Source organism: Schistocerca nitens, chromosome 4, assembly GCF_023898315.1.
Source record: "Schistocerca nitens isolate TAMUIC-IGC-003100 chromosome 4, iqSchNite1.1, whole genome shotgun sequence".
Taxonomy (NCBI): domain Eukaryota; kingdom Metazoa; phylum Arthropoda; class Insecta; order Orthoptera; family Acrididae; genus Schistocerca; species Schistocerca nitens.
The window spans coordinates 58,447,163-58,470,842 of record NC_064617.1 but is presented as its reverse complement, the minus strand read 5'-3'; the positions used below and the strand labels follow the sequence as shown (position 1 = coordinate 58,470,842).

Sequence of the window (23,680 nt, the reverse complement as noted above, 5' to 3'; positions counted from 1 at the left end):
TTTTCAAACACACTGTACATAAGAAACCGAACCACGGCACTGTACACGTACGTGAAGCGTCACCATACGGGCACCTTGTATTTACTACCAAGAAAACTGCCGAAACGCCAGGATATTGACTTCTAACTTAGGTCTCTGGCCTGACATTCAAACGCTAAACTTTCGCGACGGCTAAAGATCATAGGATGTATTCCACAGCTTTAATCATGATCTTGAGATACGGTCAATCCATAGCATCTGGGGTGGCGTCCATGTAGCTGACGTTACGCTAGGTCGCACTAAAATTACGGAATACGAGTAAATGAAAATTTCGCTGGGATTATGTCAGAAGTTCTGTAGATGTTATAATGCGAGTTTTCATTTGATCAGAGTCAAATTTTCACTTACATTTCATAATTTTAGTTTGTTCTGTTGTTAAATCACTATAACATCACCCACACGAACGGCAATCCCGATACTGTTAACCAAACGTAGATAAAAAGCACCTGAAGCTGAAGGTTAAAAGCTTGAAACTCTTCGTACTATATTAATAAAATGATTTCCGACTGGTTACGGATTTCAGTTTGTTATAGCTTTTAAACAGTCGCAGTAGGCGTACCATCAGAATGGCCACTTCGAAAGCGTTAAAGCACACTTACACACTGTGTCATTATCTTGTAAAATTGCTTGATATCTTTATTAGGGGCACTTATGACAATGTTTGTTCCCTTGGCCTTGTGCCTCTCGTTGCGCGCTGATAATAACAGATAATCAGGTGTGGGAAAGATATTTGTACGAGAATGTGGGTGCCAGCTGAATTTGCGAAATGGTTCAGATGGCTCTGAGCGCTATGGGACTTAACATCTGAGGTCATCAGTCCCTTCAACTTAGAACTACTTAAACCCAACTAACCTAAGGACATCACACACATCCATGCCCGAGGCAGGATTCGAACCTGCGACTGTAGCAGTCGCGCAGTTCCGGACTGAAGCGCCTAGAACCGCTCGGCCACTGCGGCCGGCTCTTGCGAAATCACCTATCTCGTAATGTACTAGAACTTTTCTTCTGAATGTTTTTTTTTTTTTAATCGCAGATCAAATCAAACACGTTTTGAAGGGCTTCGCTATATACACTTTTGCAAGGTAGATTTGGCAGTACGTCGTTGAGTCTTCTCGGAGTCTTTCGCGACGGCTTCGTGAATAAAACGATCTCGCTTTTCAAGCGCGTCAGTTCGAATAAAATCCTCGAGCTTTCGTTGACCATCTCTGCCATAGCCGTCAGCCTCTCTACTTCGCCCCATCATCAGTTATTTTGCTACCCAAATAGCAAAACTCATTTACTACTTTAAGCGTCTCATTTCCTAACCTAATTCCGTCAGCATCACCCGATTTAATTCGATTACATTCCATTATCCTCGTTTGCTTTTGTTGATGTTCATCTTATATCCTACTTTCAAGACACTGTCCATTCCGTTCAGCTGTTCTTACGGGTCCTTTGCTGTCTCTGACAGAATTACAATGTCATCGGCGAACCTCCAAGTTTTTATTTCTTCTCCATGGATTTTAATTCCTACTCCGAATTTGTCTTTTGTATCCTTTACTGCTTGCTTAATATACAGATTGAATAACATCAGGGATAGGGTACAACCCTGTCTCACTCCCTTCCCAACCACTGCTTCCCTTTCATGCCGCTCGATTCTTATAACTGCCATTTGGTTTCTGTACAAATTGTAAATAACCTTTCGCTCCCTGTATTTTACCCCTGCCACCTTCAGAATTTGAAAGAGAGTATTCCCGTCAACATTGGGCTCTGAGCACTATGGAACTCAACTGCTGAGGTCATTAGTCCCCTAGAACTTAGAACTAGTTAAACCTAACTAACCTAAGGACATCACAAACATCCATGCCCGAGGCAGGATTCGAACCTGCGACCGTAGCGGTCTTGCGGTTCCAGACTGCAGCGCCTTTAACCGCACGGCCACTTCGGCCCCCGTCAACATTGTCAAAAGCTTTCTCTAAGTCTACAAATGCTAGAAACGTAGGCCTGCCTTTCCTTAATCTATTTTCTAAGATTGTTTGTAGGGTCAGTATTGCCTCACGCGTTCCAACATTTCTACGGAAACCAAACTAATCTTCCTCGAGGTCGCCTTCTACCAGTTGTTCCATTCGTCTGTAATCAAGTGTTAGCTATGATCAAGTTATGCTGTGTGCAAAATTCTACCAGGTGGCTTCCTCTTCATTTCTCCCCCCCCCCCCCTCCCAAATCCACATTCACCTACTACGTTTCCTTCTCTCCGTTTTCCTACTATCGAATTCCAGTCACCTATAACTATTAAATTTTCGTCTCCCTTCACTACCTGAATAATTTCTTTTATCACATCATACATTTAATCATTTTCTTCGTCAACTGCGGAGATATTTGGCATATAAACTTGTACTACTGTGGTAGGCGTGGGCCTCGTATCTGTCTTGGCCACAATAATGCATTCACTATGCTGTTTGTAGTAGCTTACCGGCACTCCTATTTTTTTTATTTATTATTAAACCTACTCCTGCATTACCCCTATTTGATTTTGTATTTATAACCCTGTATTCACCTGACCAAAAGTCTTGCTCCTCCTGCCACCGAACTTCACTAATTCCCACTATATCTAACTTTAACCTATCCATTTCCCTTTTAAATTTTCTAACCTACCTGCCCGATTAAGGGATCTGACATTCCACGCTCAGACCCGTAGAACGCCAGTTTTCTTTCTCCTGATAACAACGTCCTCCTGAGCAGTCCCCGCCCGGAGATCCGAATGGGGGACTATTTTACCTTCGGGATATTTCACCCAAAAGGACGCCATCATCATTTAACCATACAGTAAAGCTGCATGCCCTCGGGAAAAATTACGGCTGTAGTTTCCCATTGCTTTCAGCCGTTCGCAGTACCAGCACAGCAAGGCTGTTTTGGTTTGTGTTACAAGGCCAGATCAGTCAGTCATCCAGACCGTTGCCCCTGCAACTAATGAAAAGGCTGTTGTCCCTCTTCAGGAACCACACGTTTGTCTGACCTCTCAAGAGATACCCCTCCTTTGTGGTTGCATCTACGGTACCGCTATCTGTATCACTGAGGCACGCAAGCCTCCCCACCAACGGCAAGGTCCATGGTTCGGTATTTGCAACTCCCGCATGCCCCCGCTAGATATTTCTCCAGTATTTGTAATGCATTCTGTCTCGATGCCATGTCAGGGATTCTGCAATATATCGACTGCATTATAGGCGAAGGTTGATTGAGAAGGATCACAAACAGTAGATGGTGTGCTGATTGAGGTCGTAAGAAATGTACACGGGCTTCTCAGAATTCTAGTGTTACGCTATCCGCTAGAAACGCTGTCTGGGATTTGAAATCAAGTCTTTGCAATCAATCACACACCTGCCTTGGATCCTATGGAGAAGTTCTTTAATGATTACAGCCACTAGTGACCCATATTTCTGGCACACTCATATCTCTAAACGAGTCACCTCTTTCGAACCTATCTGCTACAGTAAAATTTCAGATAGTCCATATGCCTCTTGCATCTGCTGCCATTTCTGCAGCTTTCTACATGTGATCGTTCCAATTTAAGTAGGAACTGAGCAGAAGTCAGAGAGAGCTGAATCTACCACATCCTGCAACCTGTGTAGAAATAGAGTGACCTGAGTTAGTGCGACAGGACAATGTTTTAATCATTTGGTGGAATGGGAACAAGTTGTCGTAGCTCCACCAACTGTGTATGATGTGTAATGTCAGCGCCATACGAAACCTGCTCCTGCAACACGAGGTAGTTAAAAAGACAGTACGGGAACTGGGAGAAGGACAATGATAGTGCTATAGCATTGTGGTGCGTCCCCAAACTACATACAGATAGTGCAGTTGGAAGCAGATTCGCATCCCTCGGGACCCATTCACCTCTATTGCTCCAACATGCTATCATCGTTACTTTGTACCATCCAACAGAGAAAAATTACAAAATATGAAAGCTCCACTAACTTTATCCAATAGGGAACTCGGTGAGATTTTTACTGCATCTCTCTCCTCCCATATATCGAAAACAAATACTGTCTGCATGCTGGCATCGACCACATGTGACGATCCAGTTAAATATACAGGTATTTATGCACTGCACAGTTACAACATAAGGAAACTGGAAGAGTTTGGTGGCATTATGGACCATTTCCAAACTGCAGGCCGATGGTGGTTGACGACCTCTACATTTAAACTTATCTATCACAGTGACTGAATAGCTAATGGCTCTTCGTTCCATTTCGACTGATTCCTCATATTGCTGTCATGTACGCTATCACTCTTTTGGTGGTAGCTATCCTCAGAAGGTATTGCCCCTCCACCAAAACTCTTTCTCCATCTCATACAATCGATGTCAGTCAATCATTATGCCATGACCATCAGCTTACCAGTGGATGGATGGGATGGAAAAGACACCATCGATGTACTGTAATAATAAGCATCACAGTTGATAGTGCAAACAATATTAGCAATTTTACAGTAATTTCAACACTGACCAATGATGCAACAGCGTGTTTCCCAATTTCAGTTTCATCGCTAAACTGCCGATTCTCTACTTTGCGAATGTAGACAGATGACTGTGCAGTATGTCCATTCACTGTTAATTCTCGAACATATACCCCATCAAAGTATACCAGACAGCACTCTACATATATCTAGCACCTCGAGGGTAGTGCATAATTTATGGGATCAGTACCAGGAAGGTATTGGAGAGAACATAAACACACACACTTCCAAGGCTACATGTTTCTGCACTTAATGTTAGATCGCTTAAGTTTCTGACCTATCAATCATGTGGAATGCAGTGCTGTTAAAATCCCACTGTAAGAAATATATTTCCAGCGCGTAACATACATTCTTCTTGCAGGTTTCTCAACTGTAAACTATGGTAACAAACAGCAAAATGAAAAAACTACTTCCTTAAAATAGCAGCTCTGCGTGATACATGCACAATATAGCTTTCCAGAGATGTATAGCATCCTCTGCTCACATTCGATCGTGGTTCAGAAATTATACTATACACAAATCAGTCCTATATAAATTGATCAGCATCGGCATCCGACATGTGAAATTACACGTCGTGCCGCCACTAACTCTGTAAACAGCACATCTGTCAATCAGATGTATACACGGGGATTGCAGTGCCTCACAAACACTTATCGCTAACGTAGAATCATCTTAGTTATGAAACTGAAGTCTCGATTTTATACCCAAGATACGACAGGGGAATGGAGTACATTGAATACATCGTCGTTCTTTTACAGCAATGTGTCAAAACAGGATAGTAACATTTCATCACACATGAGATGGAAGCCCTCTGATGACCGAGAGGTTTGCTGTTCTTGATCGCGAATAGACAGTGCTCTAAGTCACAATCAGGACACTTGGTTGTATACAAGTGAACGCAGGCTATGTCACACGACCGTTGCATCCTGACAAAACAGCGGAAAAAAGACCTGCAGCAACATCCCCCTCTCTAGAATGCATCATCAGGCTGCTATTAAATAATACGTCATTACAACTCCTCAGTCGATCACTCCGTCTTCTCTCTCTCTCAGTTATCCTTTAATGCAGATGCATGTAAGTTTGGAGGCAGATAGTTCTTTCTTTTCCTAAAAAGCTTCAAATACAGTAGTCAACTCGTGTGTATCACTGTTACCTCAATAGACATACAGTAGAATGCTGCATCGATGGAGAAAAAGGTGACTGTTTCCCTGCTTGCCTTTGCTTCCATGTCGACGTTTTCTCGGATTCCTCTTGCAGTCGCATACTTGCTCTGATGTAAAAGAATTATTCTGCGCCAACCAGAAGACACACAAGTGCTTCCTCAATTTCCCCACAAGTCAGTGTATTTTCCCTCAATTTATACGTATTTTCCGTCATTTTTCGCAATTCTATCGATTTTTTTATGTCACTTCCACCCATGCGATAATGGCATCATCTCTCATTCTGTGTTCTAAAATTCCTTGTCAATGTAGTGCAGCTGCCGACACCTAGCGCAAATGTTCTATTTTTCTGATCGGGAGACGTAGTACAGCACTGTACTCAATTGCGTCCAGTGGCCTCCACCCACATATTCCACATTTGCAGGGCGTTTGCACTGTTTTCTGTATGTCTGTGTCGCGGATGGCTCACAAGACCAGGTTCTGCTGCTGGTGGATCCAACTTTGTAGAACACATCTTAGGACGTAATGTGTGGTTGGTCCATCTGCAAGCCCTTTGCCAGATGTGATGTGTTGTGGATCCACCTCTGAACATCAGTCTGGATATATAGTGCTTGGGAGATCCACACTTGATCGCTAACTCTGATGTGGTATATTGTGGATCTGCATTCCAACATCGCTCCATACATTGTGCATGACGGATCCACCTTCATTCCCTATCCCGGATGTGGCACACTGTGGATCCGCATCCCAACATCGCTCCGGATATAATATGTGATGGATCCACACTCAAACACCAACTCGGGCTTACTGCGAGTCCTGAGAGCCAACCGCTAACACCAAAACAGTGGTAGCGTACATGACTGTAATATGAGGAATCAGTCGAAACGGAACACAGAGCCATCAGCTACTCTGTACTTGTGAAAGGTGAGTTTAAATGTAGAGGCCGTCAATCACCTTCGGCCTGCAGTTTGGAAACGGCCTACAACGCCGCCAAACTCTTCCAGTTTCCTTATGTTGTAACTGTGTTTTATTTAAAATGACCCAGTGTGTGTGCGCAGTGTTATGGTAGCAGTAGTAACAACACGATTTACATCCTGTTACGTCTAGTTTTCTGCGAGAGGCAATGGGACAGAAAGCGTTAATGTCAGTTCAGAACTGGACACAGACCTTGAAGTCGTGGTGGAAAAAACAAAATGTATGGCAGTGTACAAAGCGTGTTACAGTAGAAAAAAAAGCAATATTTCAAATGACACGGGGTGACAGGGAGCGTTTCTTGCGATTTACAGTGTAGTCTATGGAATACGCTCATCCTCCTGCAGTACAGGCGATGCAACTTTAAACTGATTTAATAGGATCGTCACATGTGGTCGATGCCAGCATGCAGACAGTATTTGTTTTCGATATATGGGAGGAGAGAGATGCAGTAAAAATGTTATCGAGTTCCTTATTGAATGAAATTAGTGGAGCTTTCATAGTTTGTAATTTTTCTCTATTGGATGGTACAGAGTAACAATGATAGCATGTTGGAGCGATAGAGGTGAATGGGTCCTGAGGGATGTGAACCTGCTTCGGACTGCAGTATCTGTATGTAGTTTGGGGACGCACCACAATGCTGTAGCACTATCCTCGTCCATCTCCCAGTTCCCGTACTGTCTTTTTAACTACCTCGTGTTGCAGGAGCAGGCTTTGTATGGTGCTGACCTTACACATCATACACTGTTGGTGGAGCTACGACAACGTGTTCCCATTTCCACCGAATGGTCGAAACACAGTCCTGTCGCAGTAACTCAGGACTCTCTGTTTCTACACAGGTTGCAGAAGGGGGTAGATTCAGCTCTCTCTGACTTCTGCTCAGTTCCTACTTAAATTGGAAAGATCACATGTGCAAAGTTGCAGAAATGGCAGCAGTTTCAAGAGGCATATGGACTATCTGAAATTTTACTGTAGCAGATAGGTTCGAAAGAGGTGACTCGTTTCAAGGGATGAGAGTGCCAGAAATATGAGTCACTAGTGGCTGTAATCATTAAAGAACTTCTCCATAGGATCCAAGGCAGGTATGTGATTGATTGGAAAGACTTGATTCCAAATCCCAGACAGCGTTTCTAGCGGATAGCATAACACTAGAGATCTGAAAAGCCCGTGTACATATCTTACGACCTCAGTCCGCACACCATCTACTGGTTGTGATCCTTCTCAATCGACCTTCGCCTATAACGCAGTCGATATATTGCAGAATTTCTGACATAGCATCGAGACAGAATGCATTACAAATACTGGAGAAATATCTAGAGGGGCATCAGAGAGTTGCAAATACCGGTTTCATACCACATTCCTTACCTGAATCACTTTCTAAATTCGTTAATTTTATGACGAGGTTGCACCGTGGGCGACGTGTAACCGCACTATTAGCCTGATAATATACACTCCGGCAATCACCGTCTATATTCAGTGTCACGGTATTTGTCTGGAAAAACCACTTCATTTACAGATAATGCCATGCCTACATTTATAAAGCCAGTATGTCTCTCTTTCTAAGACAAGTGGCAGCACTCGCTACAAAAACTTATGAGACATGTCCAGCCATCGCTGATTTTCTCTCAGTATTATTTCGTATCACCAGCACTCATTTATTGGGAAGCATTATACTTAGCAGTAGGAGGTGCGTGATAGGTTCGTCATGAGCATCAAGCATATAAAGTATGCATGTGTGTTCCAACATGTGCAAAGGAAATGACTATGTCTGGTCATAAGGAAGGAATGGATCTGACTTCAAATACTACGATACCAAAGGGAAAAGTACGTCAAGTCATAAGAATGGTACGGTATATCTATTTCTAGGGCCACAGCCGTCAACAGGGTGTATTTCTGATATTACCCTCATTATCAAATGTCGTCCAATTGAGAATTTTACTGTAGGAGCAAGGTTCAGGAAAGATGACTCGTTTTAACATATGAGAGTGCCAGAAATATGATTGAGTAGTGGTTGTAATCATTAAAGAAATTGTCAATAGGATCCAACGCAGGTATGTGCTTGAATGGACAGACCCGATTCCAAATCATGGAAATCATTTCTAGCAGATAGCCTAACACTAAATTTTCTTACCATCTCAATTGGCACATGATTTACTAATACTGTTTGTGTTACTTCTTAATCAGTCATCGCCTGTAACTCAGTGGATATATTGCGGAACCTGTGATATGGTATCAAGACAGAATGCGCTACAAATACTATACAATTATTTAGCTGGGCCCATGTGATGGAGTCGCAAATACCGCTTAGCTGAATCACTTTTAAAATGTGGTAATTTTATCACAAGGTTGCATCGTGGGCTATGTGTTGGTCTGATAATACACATTCCTGCGATCACCGTCATGGTATTTGTCCAGAAAAAACCACCTCCTTCAGAGGTAATTTCGTACCTCGATTCGTAAAGCGGGTATAGCTTTTAACATGGATCCATGTGTGCACGTGTAGAACCAAGATCGCTTGTGACAGTAACATGCTGTAGTTGTTGGGATTGGTTTTTTTTAACATCTGGCCGATTACGTCTCTCTTTCTAAGACACATCTGTGTCCACCCATCATTGATTTTCAGTCAGTACTATTTCATATCGTAGGCAATTAGCTATTGACGAAGTATTGTGCATAGTAGTAGGGGATGCATGATATGTTCGTATCTGAGTATCAGGTCTATAAAGTATGTGTTTGTGGGAAGGAAATGACTATGTTCAGTCATAATGACGGTATGGATTTGACTTGGAGTACTGTGATAGCAAAGGTAAGAGTATGTCAAGTCATAAGAAAGGTACAGATATTTCCATTTCCAGAGCCACAGCCTTCAGCAGGGTGTATTTCCGATACTTTGCTCATTGTCAAATGCCATTCAATTGAGACTGTGACCGTAACATTTAATTGTAAGTATAATGATAAAACATATATCTGGCCAGTTTTCTAGAATGATTCCGTGTATGCATGGCCCGTGGTGGGAATGATTCGCATTTCCCATTAACGGCAGCAGCCGTCCGAATGCAGAGCCCTGTTGGAGTGTAGGAATGTATCTGATTTAACTTTGCCAACGAGTAGACGACCGAATAGCGACCTAATACTTGGTATGTGTTGGGTGACTTTCGTGATCATATGGAAATTTGAGAAGATTGTGTATGCTGGAGTGTTTGCGCTGGACTGTTATTCCCTCCTATGTAAATCGTTTGGTTGACTGCTTCTGCACATTTCGTGCCTTTATTTAGTTGAGAGAAGATCAGTTGTGGTGTGTGCATCTAGCACGTAGAAGACAGGTTTGTCTGTTCTCTAGACATGGAAAAGACCTTAGTTGGCTTGTAAATTATAGAGATGATTTGGAATCAGTTACATCACCGACATTGGTATTCGAGGAAGGAAATATCAGTTTCCTCTATTTGTTTCTAGTTACTCAGTGGTCTACAGCATGCTGCACCTCACTAAAGTTTGGGGTTTGTAGAGAGGTAATTCCCAGTCTGTATCTTGAGAATTATGTAGGATGCTGCCTAGTGCTTGATATCGAGAAGTACTTAAAATCCGTCTTGATTGCAATCAAGACGGATTTTAAGTAACATTATAAAATCACTGATTGCTGTTATCCCATAAGACATTATGTCTGTTTTTGCAAAATCGAGAAGTACCGCGAAAATGGTATACTATTATCGCGAACCATGCAGAAATACACTTGTTCTTCTAATCCTGAGTCTGGAGATGTGCATAGAAAAGCGAGCAAGCAAGGAAGCAGGTTCGGAGCAGAAACAGTAACGCATTTGGGCCGAGGGAAAACTATCCCAAATTTGTAGAACAGTTCTGAGAGCACCTTCGGTCCACTGAGAATGCTCTGATGTAAAAGAGATGATTTTGTGTGGTGGAGGATATGAATTGTATGTTTACTACATCAATATGATACGCGGTGATATATTGCTGTGTTGGGGATCGGTTTCACACTCTAATATTCAAGCTCCTGTCCTCAGTAGGAGAACAGTGTAAATGAGTAAGAGTCTTTTCTTATTTGACGATATGTATGGCACTTTGTGAGGTTTAGTTGTCAGCGAAATATGGTGGTCAGTGTAAATAATAAATAGTTTATTGCCACTGAATGTCATGTCTGTAGAAAGAAAGAAAAGGCTGACAGTGCTTCCCTAGGATTGACGAGCGTTGTGACATATAGCCGGTGTGAGTGTAGGCATACCATAATTTTTTTGGTTGCTGTACAGATATAAAAGATAACTGCACTGTTTGTGTAAAATGTGTATATTGTAAAGTTACTGTGGCTTACGTTGTGTAAACTGTGTACATATTGCATTGTAAAGTTACTATCGTTTATACTGTGGCATCACTAGAGAGGATGACTTTCTGTCCTATCGTGAGGGACGTACAGATTCAGCTCATCGATAACCGTGACGGTATGAGAGATTTCTTACGTGGAAAATTATATGCACTATAGATACTGAGATATGTTGCAGCAGCACAGTTGTGAATAGGAGACATTGCCTGTTCATTGCTTGGTGTCAGACTGTAGCAGCAATCGCAATATTTAATTGTAGTTACACCTTGTAATATTTCCCTGGCTTCCAATATTCTTGTGAGTCTTGTATGTACTTGACGATATGTATTGTTCTTTGTGGGGTTTAGTTGTCAGTGCAATATAGCGATCAGTGTAAAATAGTTGTTTCCCATTGAAAGTCACATCTGCAGAAAGAAAGAAAAGGCGGACACTGCTTCCACACCAGCTGCATCAGTAATTCGATAAGAGCCAATCATAATGCTTGATTCATCCTTTGTGTTGGGATATACGACTCTCTAAATGGTGGCGAGAACGTTTGCGTATGTTGAAAGCACGAAGGGTGTCACATTAGGACCTTTGGGAAGAGTGTATTCGACATTATTCTGCACTATCTTCATAAACAGGTTCTGTTAGGGAAAGAATTTCCCTGCGTACAAGGTGAGACATCACGGAAACTCCTACAAAAGTGCACGTTAAGTATTTCTGGGGCACTATGCAATTAACTAGAGTTCGACTTTTAGATAGTCATGCGAGAACGTTGTTAGATGTGCTTGTGCTGGTATGTAGCTACGCGCGGTGATGCGTAAGCCACACATCATGCATGGTCCTTTACAATTGCTAGGGAGAAAGCAGCTTGTCCTATTCTGGAATGGACTTCTGCAGCGTCGCTCAGCAATAAGCTCTTCGCCGCAGGTAGAGGGAGGGTTCATGCTAGCGGTGGTGAAGATGTGCACGCAGCCCACCTTGGAGTATCTGTGCTTGGTATATAGATCTCTGTTCCCATTAGGCCCCGTCTTCAACGGTGCCTAGGTGAACAAGTATTACAAGAGGAATTTCTCAGGTGTTGAGTATGAAAGGGATGCCGGCACCTCATGCATGTGGGACCCGAACGGGCACTTGTGTATGTGATTTGACAGCTGATGGCCGTGTCACTTCGCGGGGTTGTTGGTACATCCCGACTTCTGGGAGCGTGTGTGGTCCAATGGACGGGGAGGGGGGGGGGCAGTGTCTGCACATATCTGTTGCATTATTTTGCAAGTGGGTCTGTAGGCTGTGCTATGCGCTATTTGGACAGTTCATGAGTACTGAGCGTGTCTACACATCACTGTGGTGCATTATTAAGGGAGCTGTTTGCGTGTCTGCAGAGCATTATTTAGGAGTAGTTTAATGTCTGCAATCTGTGTATTGCAACCCCAAGCATGTGTTTTGTACCAGTGTGATAAATATATTCCATCCCTAAATAAATTATTCCAAAATAAATAAAGTTCACTCCTTCCTTACTCTCTCCAGCAGCCCAGCGCAGGCCGAGTCATTTTCGCGCCATTTTCCCCTTCCAGATCACCATCTTGGATTACGTCACAGGAGGGATGACAGCACCCTCTGGTGGCAGTACTGTGTACTGGGTGATTTGGCTCTAGATATTGTGGTGGAGACTTTGTCTGCAAAATAAAGAGTTGTGTCCAGCGTCGTTTTCCCGCCATTTCCCCGGCCATCTTGAGTTATGTCATGGAACAGACGACAGCGCTCTCTGGTGGCAGTATCGTGTACTAGGTCAGTTGGAGTGTAGATCTCTTGGTGGAGACACTGTCTGTCGCCTTTTTCCACCGCCATCTTGGATTACATCACAGATGACTGTGCCCCCTAGTGGTGGTACTGTGCACTAGGTCAGTTGGAGTCTGGACCTCGTGGTGAACGCACTGGTTGGCTGTGCTGCATGAATTTGTTTAAATAAAGACTGGTGCATGCAAAACAAAGACTTATGTCCAGCACTGGTCGAGTCCTTTTCCCACAAATCCTTAGGATGTGGTGGCGGTGGGGCTGACTGAGGTTAGTTCAAGTGTCCTTTCTTTTGAGCCATTTTCTTAGCTTAGTAGAGATAAGCGAATTGACCTTTCTTTACCACAAAATTCAAACTTGGTGCCAGTTCCTAGGATGAGGTGGTGGTCGGATGACTTAGGTTAGTGGAGGTAGCCCAAGTGACCCATCTTCCCGCGATTTTGTAAGGTGTGATGCATTATCATGTTGGAAGTTGAACTTACCGCCATCTTTCTGACGGAGGGGAGTGGGCGTGGCACTTTCCTGCCAAAAGCCACCATCTTGGATAACGTTACTTATGTCATCAGCTGACGTCTTGGCCGCCATTTTGGATGATGTCATGCGCCGTTGCCAAGTCTACACACTGCCATCTTGGATGACGTCATCGCCGCCATCTTGAATACATCTGGCACAATGCATAGTGGTTCAGAATCTCCCTTGCATCAATACTCATACCTGCCCCCTGATGTAAGCAACTCACACTAACAAAATGCGCTCATATTAACTTTGCTCTACTACTAACGTTTTTCTCACAAACTCGAGAATATAAAACAATTACGTCATTCTAATGTTTTACATGGTAAGCTATCCACGAAATGTCTTTTCTTTCATGTGGCATGACACACAGCATGTTACACACTACACATCGTAAATACATTTAACTGTGTACAAGTAAATAGAAAGCTAAACTGAAACAATGGTCGTGCGAATAAAGGCTTGCATAGTTTAATTGTTGCCGACGCATACAGTTTGACAGCAGAGGGCATTAACCGGGGCTGTGGGTGCAGGAGCATTGACTTTGTCTGCCTGTTCCTGTTCCCTTCTGTAATGAATTCGCTAGGCAGCGGGCTCTCAGTTAGCAATTGTATGCAATTCTAGGTCACGGTCAATATGTAAGACATTTCCAGGGGCTGATGTGGACTCAGACCACAATCTATTGGTTATGAACTGCAGATTAAAATTGAAGAAACTGCAAAAAGGTGGGAATTTAAGGAGATGGGACCTGGATAATCTGACTAAACCAGAGGTTGTACAGAGTTTCAGGGAGAGCATAAGGGAACAATTGACAGCAGTGGGGGAAAGAAGTACAGTAGAAGAAGAATGGGTAGCTCTGAGGGATGAAGTAATGAAGGCAGCTGAAGATCAAGAAGGTAAAAAGACGAGGGCTAGTAGACATCCTTGGGTAACAGAAGAAATATTGAATTTAATTGATGAAAGGAGAAAATATAAAAATGCAGTAAATGAAGCAGGCAAAAAGGAATACAAACGTCTCAAAAATGAGATCAACAGGAAGTGCAAAATGGCTAAGCGGGGATGGCTAGAGGACAAATGTAAGGATGTAGAGGCTTATCTCACTAGGGGTAAGATAGATACTGCCTACAGGAAAATTAAAGAGACCTTTGGAGAAAAGAGAACCACTTGTATGAATATCAAAAGCTCAGACGGAAACCCAGTTCTAACCAAAGAAGGGAAAGCAGGAAGATGGAAGGAGTATATAGAGGGTCTATACAAGGGCGATGTACTTGAGGACACTATTATAGAAATGGAAGAGAATGTAGATGAAAATGAAATGGGAGATGCGATACTGCGTGAAGAGTTTGACAGAGCATTAAAAGACCTGAGCCGAAACAAGGCCCCGGAAGTAGACAACATTCCATTAGAACTACTGACGGCCTTGGGAGTGCCAGTCCTGACAAAACTCTACCATCTGGTGAGTAGATGTATGAGACAGGCGAAATACCCTCAGACTTCAAGAAGAATATAATAATTCCAATCCCAAAGAAAGCAGGTGTTGACAGATGTGAAAATTACCGAACTATCAGTTTAATAAGTCACAGCTGCAAAATACTAACGCGAATTCTGTACAGACGAATGGAAAAACTGGCAGAAGCGGACCTCGGGGAAGATCGGTTTGGATTCCGTAGAAATATTGGAACACGTGAGGCAATACTGACCTTACGACTTATTTTAGAAGAAATATTAAGGAAAGGCAAACCTACGTTTCTAGCATTTGTAGACTTAGAGAAAGCGTTTGATAATGTTGACTGGAATACTCTCTTCCAAATTCTGGAGGTGGCAGGGGTAAAATACAGGGAGCGAAAGGTTATTTACAATTTGTACAGAAACCAGATGGCAGTTATAAGAGTCGAGGGGCATGAAAGGGAAGCAGTGGTTGGGAAGGGAGTGAGACAGGGTTGTAGCCTATCCCCCACGTTATTCAATCTGTAAGTTGAGCAAGCAGTAAAGGAAACAAAAGAAAAATTCGGAGTAGGTATTAAAATCCATGGAGAAGAAATAAAAACTTTGAGGTTCTCCGATGACATTGTAATTCTGTCAGAGACAGCAAAGGACTGAAGAGCAGTTGAACGGAATGGACATTGTCTTGAAAGGAGGATATAAGATGGACATCAACAAAAGCAAAACGAGGATAACGGAATGTAGTCGAATTAAGTCGGGTGATGTTGAGGGAATTAGATTAGGAAATGAGACACTTAAAGTAGTAAAGGAGTTTTGCTATTTGGGGAGCAAAATAACTGATGATGGTCGAAGTAGAGAGGATATAAAATGTAGACTGGCAATGGCAAGGAAAGCGTTTCTGAAGAAGAGAAATTTGTTAACATCGAGTATAGTTTTGAGTGACAGGAAGTCGTTTCTGAAAGTATTTGTATGGAGTGTAGCCATGTATGGAAGTGAAACATGGACGATAAATAGTTTGGACAGGAAGAGAATAGAAGCTTTCGAAATGTGGTGCTTGGTATATCACATAACTAATGAGGAGGTATTGAATAGAATTGGGGAGAAGAGGAGTTTGTGGCACAACTTGACGAGAAGAAGGGACCGGTTGGTAGGAGATGTTGTGAGGCATCAAGGGATCACAAATTTAGCATTGGGGGGCAGCGTGGAGGGTAAAAATCGTAGAGGGAGACCAAGAGCTGAATAAACTAAGCAGATTCAGAAGGATGTAGGTTGCAGTAGGTACTGGGAGATGAAGAAACTTGCACAGGATAGCGTAGCATGGAGAGCTGCATCAAACCAGTCTCAGGACTGAAGACCACAACAACAACAGAGCGAAAATATGCATCGTCACTAGTTTTTAGCTAAAATATGCAATAGCCCGGTGAAAAGGAGCCGAATATGCAAATGGATGTGCAAGATGCAAACGCATATAATCCTGTCGTGTGTCGTGTCTGGTGTGTCGTGAGCAAATGCACTCTGGAATACGCAACTGACAAGGTCCACGACACACACGTGTGCGTCCATCACCCGCACACAGACAGAACTTATTCTCTTCAGTGACGACTATACAGCGCCGTTCTGCTCTCCAGTCAACTATTTTACATCACCCAGTGTGCACACTCCCTGGTGCAACTGAACACCTTACATTAAGGCGTTGCAGTTTTCCCGGTGGGTGTAGTAGAATTACTGCAGTGTAGAGTAGAACTTCATCTTTTTGCCAGCCATTACATCTATGTTATTCATTTTTTACAAAATGTAAACACAATTACATCAATTTCTAAGCAGACTGGGGGCCTCATTTAGTTCCGCCACCATGTACCTCCAACGGACTGTGTTCGCCACTAGCCCCCACGTAAGCAACAGAAAACGAACCGATATTAAACGTAGCTTGTAATTTCTAGAAGCTTTTGCCATTTCAGAGACTCTCATTTTGATGCTACCATTCTTGATTCTCAGAAAGTTAGCTGTAAACTTTGTAAAGTGATATTTGTAAAAATATAAATGCTTTTATCAAAATGTATTTTGAGGGTTTGACCTCCTGTTCTTTGGATCTGCAGCTGCCTGATTCGTCGAGATAGCATAGTGGTGAAAGTCTAATTAAGTGGGGTGGGGATAGCGTTGAAAACCCTGCACAGCCGTCGAGATTAAGGTTTATCGTGGTTTGCTTTTCCTACGAAAACGCCAGAGACGATTTCCATCCTTAACCTTGTCCTATCCGAGCTTGCTCGCCGTCTAACGACCTGGTCGCTGACAGGAGGTTAACTCCCTAATCATTCGCTGAATGGTTTTACGTCCAGGTGAAGGTTGATGCGGAGAACTTGTTAGAAGAAATGGTACCGGTATTCCAAACAGAAGAGGTTTTGCTAGAATCTTGTTTCATCTCTAACTTAACAAGAGCAGAAATAAGATCTTACGTTGACTGATAAGTCTTACAAACTATTTATAAACTCCAGCATTCATGAAACTGTTTTGTCACATGCAGAATACGTCTTGTAATTGCTCGTAGTAGGATCGCCCTAGCACGTTTTCCATTATTTCCAAATATCGTTCGCATTATTTCTATATTTTCTTCTGTTTCAGCATCGGCCAAACGAGGGATTACTACAGAGCTGTAATGAGACAGATAAACGGGTGAGTATATATCGTGTCTCTGATATTTGCATAAACAGCTTTATAGAGTGCGCGATATTGGCCATCACTTAACGGTGTATAGAAACAAGTTTGCACCGTAGTACGCTGTCGAGAACATCAGGAAAGCAGAGGGAGTTAACGTCATTAAAGTGTCGTTCTTATCTTTTAACGCAAAACTGAAAAAGAGTGATCAACGGAAACGTCAAAAGATTTTGGAACCGACATCTGAAGGAATCACGACAATGTTCTCATAAAGTTATTTTTACAGGGAATAAACGGGAGTGAAAGAGGACCCCGAGAGCTTGTCAGAGGCCAGCAAGGGCGCGAAAGTTAGCAGTAAATTAATAAGAGTTTTCTTTTACTTTCGACTGCAATCTTCGCTACAAAAAGGCAATAAAAATAATTTTAACAAATTATTTTACTTTCAAGGAGTGGTCCACAGCGGTAGGATCGATTTTATCCATACTAATATGTAAATGCAAAAGTGCGTTTGTCTGTTACCTTTTTACGACAAAACCGATGATGCAGTTTCGTTGTAATTTGGTATCGAGGTAGCTTGAACGGCGAGGAAGAACACAGGCTAATAAAAATTCGTAAAAATATCGATCCCTAATAGGGTGAATTAATGAATGGAACTTTTTTACATCAGTGAACATAAACCGTGTTTAAAAAGTATTAAATTTGCGTCATAACGTATACGTCGTATAATGTACAGCTACTTCAATAGTACAATGTGTACATACGCACTCCTGTCCATGCTCCTCCACATGTACGGCTCGAAAGAGTACGTGAGTGTGCCACCACGTCATGCATTCTGGCAGTTTAGGGGGGAGGGGGCGGTGGATGCACACCACGACACGTGCTTACCCGAACGTGACAGTAGCTCAAGTTATTGCACATGCAATAGCTTGCTCGCCATCACTCATCGCAACAGAAGTACCGATAGGCGACCACAGATGCATGTAACAGCTACAGTCCGATTAAAATTACTCGATAGTTCACACTTCACGCATTGGAGCTGGTTTGCCTATATCAGAGCGCTCAACGTCAGTACTGAATCGTTAGCCATTGCCAAACTACCACAACGGTCAGTCATTTCACTAGCAATTCCTTGTCCGGCATTTTTTCTTGGTGTGTTTGGATTCTGAATGGTCTGGCACGTTTATTTGCTACAGATACACACACACACACACACACACACACACACACACACACACACACACACACACACTCACAAACAAACAAACAAACAAAATGATGCTAATAAAATACACACACATGCAAAGCACTAACCAAACACTGCTGCATATCACCACTCAAGACGTGATTCAGCGTCACATACACAGTTATCATATCAGAAATTGGCTTACACTAGATAAACTCCACACGACATTGCGTGAAGCCGAATTTTTTGCAGCTGCATTTCATCATTTGACTGGTTTACCATACTCATCAATATAGCACCCGCACGCAAATGCCGTAGCACTATGATTAGTAAATGACATGATGTCTACGAGGTCGTTGGTTTGATCTCGTCGAATATACCGATTTTTTTTTTAATTTCTAAATCTAACAAAAAGAGTTTTATTATTATTTTTATTCTATTAATTGGTTTAAATGCATTATTTTTCATATCTAATTCTTTGCCGTGTCATTTGCATCATCGTATTGACTCTTTTATTTGCTCTTATTTTTCTTCTTATCATTCTTTTTTTGTTTGTAATCTGCCTATGTTGCCCATAATCTGCAACCGCGTGCCAACGAGGAATGCTCATCGGTTGGTAACACGGCAGCTGTTGCAGACAGTGCGAGGATAGTTTCGGGTAACCAATGATAGCGAGAAACTAAAGTTCACTTTTATCGCTGAAACTGAACTTTCTATTTCTTGCATTTGCTCTTAAAGGTTAGCTGTAATTGCGATGAACAGAGCTATCTTTTTGCCCACCATTGTCTCGGATACATTGCACATCACGAGGTTGTCGTTAAGTTAGGACATAAATTTAATTTCAGGGCTGCAAAACTCGTCGTCTGTCGCAATTCACACATTGGTCACTAAAAAGCAGCAGTCGACAGAGTAACTCGCAGTGGGCGCTTCCAACATTGCTTCCCGTTACACATTAACAGTATTTATGCAGTGACCCGCCGTGTTTGTGTGTCACCTATAGTTAAACGGTAACCGGTAGCCGATGTCCCAACACTATAGTGGCAAGTGACAGACGTCAACCATCAAGCAATTTTAGTCGGACTTTAGTCATCTACACGGTGATGTAGATTAAGGTGCCAAATAATCACACCTTGCAGTAAACCTTGCGAGTAAACGACGGAAAACAAATTTGAAAGTTCGCATGTTGCTCTACAGCTTTGGATAAAGAGCAGTGTAACAGACTGATTGTGCAGCGTAATGGTTAACGTACAGGACGTATACGCCAACGGTTGTGGGTTCGAGCCGTGATAAATGTTTTGAAAATTTTTGTTTTATTAGCCGCGCGGGATTAGCCGAGCGGTCTCGCACTGGAGTCATGTACTGTGCGGCTGGTCACGGCGGAGGTTCGAGTCCTCCCTCGGACATGGATGTGTGTGTTTGTCCTTAGGATAGTTTAGGTTAAGTAGTGTGTAAGCTTAGGGACTGATGACCTTAGCAGTTAAGTCCCATAAGATTTCACACACATTTGAACATTTTTTTGTTTTGTTTTATATATTTATCGAAGTGAATTTGGTCACTATTTTCAGTCAGTTAATTCGGTTAAATATAATTTTCTTTATTTCTACTGCTTTATCACTTCATTTTAATCATCGTAGTTTCATTTCCTCTCGTTTTTCTTCCTGCCATACTTTCTCCTTTTTGAATCTTTGTCAATGTTATTTTATTTTAATTATTTTCCGTTTGATCATTCTGTATTTTTGTCCATGTTACTGCATACATTCTGTTCCTCATTTTTCTTGAGTTTCGTTTTATTTATAATCCCTTCTTTCTTTTGAATCTTCGTGTGAGTTTCTTTATCTATAGTGCAATAATAATTTGTGTTTTAAATGTTTGTATGACGGTTACCATACAAAAAATGTACTTCCTGTTACCAAAAGTACAATTTTGACGCCATTGCAATCAATATAAATAGATTATTTCGTCTTTTGTTTTTTAACCGGCGCATCGGCAGTTTCAAAAATGTTATGATAGATAAATAAAAAGAACTGCATTCACATGCACAAGTATTGCAAGTGGCAAAAGAATGGTAGGAAAAAATGTGAGCAACTGGAAAAATTGATATAGCGATACAGCGATCTGACAAAGGAATAGGAAAAAATTACATTTAATCCAATTAATTGAATAAAAATAGTAATCATTTCGATCAAGATTTAAGAATAAAAAGATTCGACCCCAGAACCTTCTGCTTGTGAGACAGTGTGCTGTTACGCTGGGCAACAAGTCTGTTAAATATTCCTCATTCAGAGCTATAGAACACCACCCGAAATTCCGATATATTTTTCCGTCCATTACTCACAAGCTAGGGCCCACCAGACCAGGCTGAATGGCTGCAAGGTGTTATACTTGCGAAGTTAGCCTACATCTCCGTATAGATGATGCCAAAAAGTCGAACCCATCGCTAGGGACTTCTCCTTGTTGCGTTAATCTTGTTTCCAGTACGGGGTCTTCTGCACTCCACTTTTGGGAAACTAATTTTATTTGACTTTGCGGCCGGATGTCGTTGCTCCCGCCGTATCTGTTCTTCAGTAGGCTTATTTAGTTAAACATTCTGTAGAAGAAGGATTGAGGGAAGTGATGTAGTGGCCAACGCCCTCAATTAGCTTTCGAAAGATCCGGGTTCAATTCTCGGGTCGGCCATCCAGATATCGGTTTTCTGCGGTCACCCAGATCACTAAATGTAAATGCTGGGGTCGTTGCTTAAAAGGGCCATGGCCGCTTTCTTCCCTCCCGTTCTAAGAAATCCGAGCGTAGCTCCGCCTCATAATCTTAGCCGTAGACGGAACGTAAAACACCGACGGTCTTTCCTTCTCTATTCTTGCGTCAGGACATTAAATGGGCAGAATCCAACCGAGTCGTTGTTGTGAACAACCGCGTCCGAGAAACGACCAGCTCGACAAATCACGATCGAATTGTGGCATCTTAATGTGTCTCCGCTATGGGTAACAAGTCTGTGAGGGGGTGTACACTTGCAGCCGCCTGGTACAGGCTAATTTTCAACATCTGGCAGACCGCCTTAGCAGCTTCTTTTGTACTATTCTTTCTGTGTGTTACACTCGCTGACCTTGACGACCGACAAGTGAAACCCTAGAAGCTTCGGATACTTTTGAGCTCGTCGTGGACTCTCGACCAGCACTAACGGCCCATTGCCACGCTGCCCACGGCCCACAAATCGCCGCTGATCTATTCCCTGTGGATTCCGTACGATGTCAACCGAAGATGAAATATAGTTCCTTGTGAAAAAAAAATGCTAAACACTCTCGACCGAGGATAGTTCGCGAACCACTTCCAAGCAAATGATAGCTTGTGTTGCGACCATTACTTAAGAAGAGCGAAGAATATTTATGCTGGATGTTATACAACAATTTGTTTGCCCGCAATCATCGATGAAATCGAGAGATAAAACGGAAAACAGAGCATAAGTCTTCGTCATGACAATACCAGCTGTCACATAGCATTTCGAACAATTTATTTGACTCAGAAAACCATGGGATCAATATCTCACTGCCAGTCCTGACCCGATTCACCACCAAACGACCACTTTTAGTTCCCTTACGTCCGTAAAAAATCCGTGGACAACGATTTTATTCCTAAACCATGTTTTTGAGGTACTAACTTCAGAGAGGAAGACATGTCCAGAACTGGTTCGAAAGCACGCAGTAATGTATCAGCTTCAAAGACGAGTAGCTTGTGAAAGAGTGAAACGATTTGTGCCAAATTACGTTTTCCTTCGGATCACTTTTTGTAAAAACTAAAAGGGCGGCCCTCAGACGGAAAGATCCATTTACTCATATCTCACATCCACATTTCTGAGACACGAGCTCAACGGATCATCTTTCTCTATTTGGGCGTTCTGGTTGTGGACTGCAAAATGGTTCAAATGGCTCTGAGCACTATGGGACTTAACTTGTAAGGTCATCAGTCCCCTAGAACTTAGAACTACTTAAACCCAACTAACCCAAGGACATCACACACATCCATTCCCGAGGCAGGATTCGAACCTGCGACCGTAGCAGTCGCGCGGTTCCGGACTGAGCGCCTAGAACCGCTAGACCACCGCGGCCGGCGTGGACTGCAAAGCCGTTATAAAATGTTACACACACATTGCACACTGTCAGTGCCATTCACCTATGGTGTCAACCTCGGAGAGTTCCTTTTCCATTACAGTGTTCTGAAACGTGTTCGGGAGCTCGCAATTGACTTTTATGAGTATATAAAAATAGCTTATCGTGATAGGATACTCATTCATCTGAGAAATGCCATAACGGTTGTGCGAGGTGGCATAGCGATTAAGAGAATGTAGTTGTATTCGAAAGGAAAGAGGTTCAAGTAGAGTCTCAGCCTTCCCGATTCAGTTTTGCTGCAGTACCCCTAAATCACTTCATTGCATTGTCTGTGGGAACCACCTGCAGACCGTGCATTTAATCTGAGGATGACAGCTGCTGGTGGGAATCAATCACGGCATTGTCACATGCTCATGTGATTGTGCCGTAAAAAATATAAACAATAAAAAACGTAAGTCAGTTACATAGTCTTCAAGGCAGTATGTCATTTTTTTCCAAAATTACCCTTGTTTGAGTTAGATTAGATTAGTTTTCGTTCCATAGATCCGTGCTGAGGAGATCCTCGTGGATGTGGAACATGTCAATTTTTTTTAAGCTGAAATAACAATACTAATAGTATGAATATATACATCATTTGTTTCTATTAAAAAATTCGTCAATGGAGTAGAAGGAGTTGGCCACTAGTAAGTCTTTCAGGCTCCTTTTAAACTGATCTTTATTTGTAACTAAATTTATGTTTACTGGCAAATTATTGAAGATGAGTGTTCCTGAGTAGTGGACCCCTTTTTGAACTAAAGTAAGTGCTTTTAAGTCCTTGTGCAGATCATTTTTGTTCCTGGTATTGTATGTATGAACTGAGCAGTTTATTGGAAAAAGAGATATATTATTTAGAACAAATTTCATTAATGAGTAAATATACTGAGAGGCAGTAGTTAGTATACCCAGTTCTTTGAAGAGGTTTCTACAGGACGTCCGTGAATTTACTCCACAAATAATACGTATTACACGCTTTTGG

At 42.3% G+C, this 23,680-nt stretch overlaps 1 protein-coding gene across 1 annotated transcript in view; it reads left to right on the top strand.

Annotated features, from left to right (window-relative positions):
• Positions 1-23,680, top strand: part of LOC126252114 (gamma-glutamyl hydrolase B-like) — a 191,389-nt gene that overhangs the window by 57,859 nt on the left and 109,850 nt on the right. Inside the window, exon 3 of the mRNA XM_049952981.1 lies at positions 17,350-17,400. Within this exon, the coding sequence (XP_049808938.1) occupies positions 17,350-17,400 (51 nt within the window). The remainder of the gene's footprint in view (positions 1-17,349; positions 17,401-23,680) is intronic.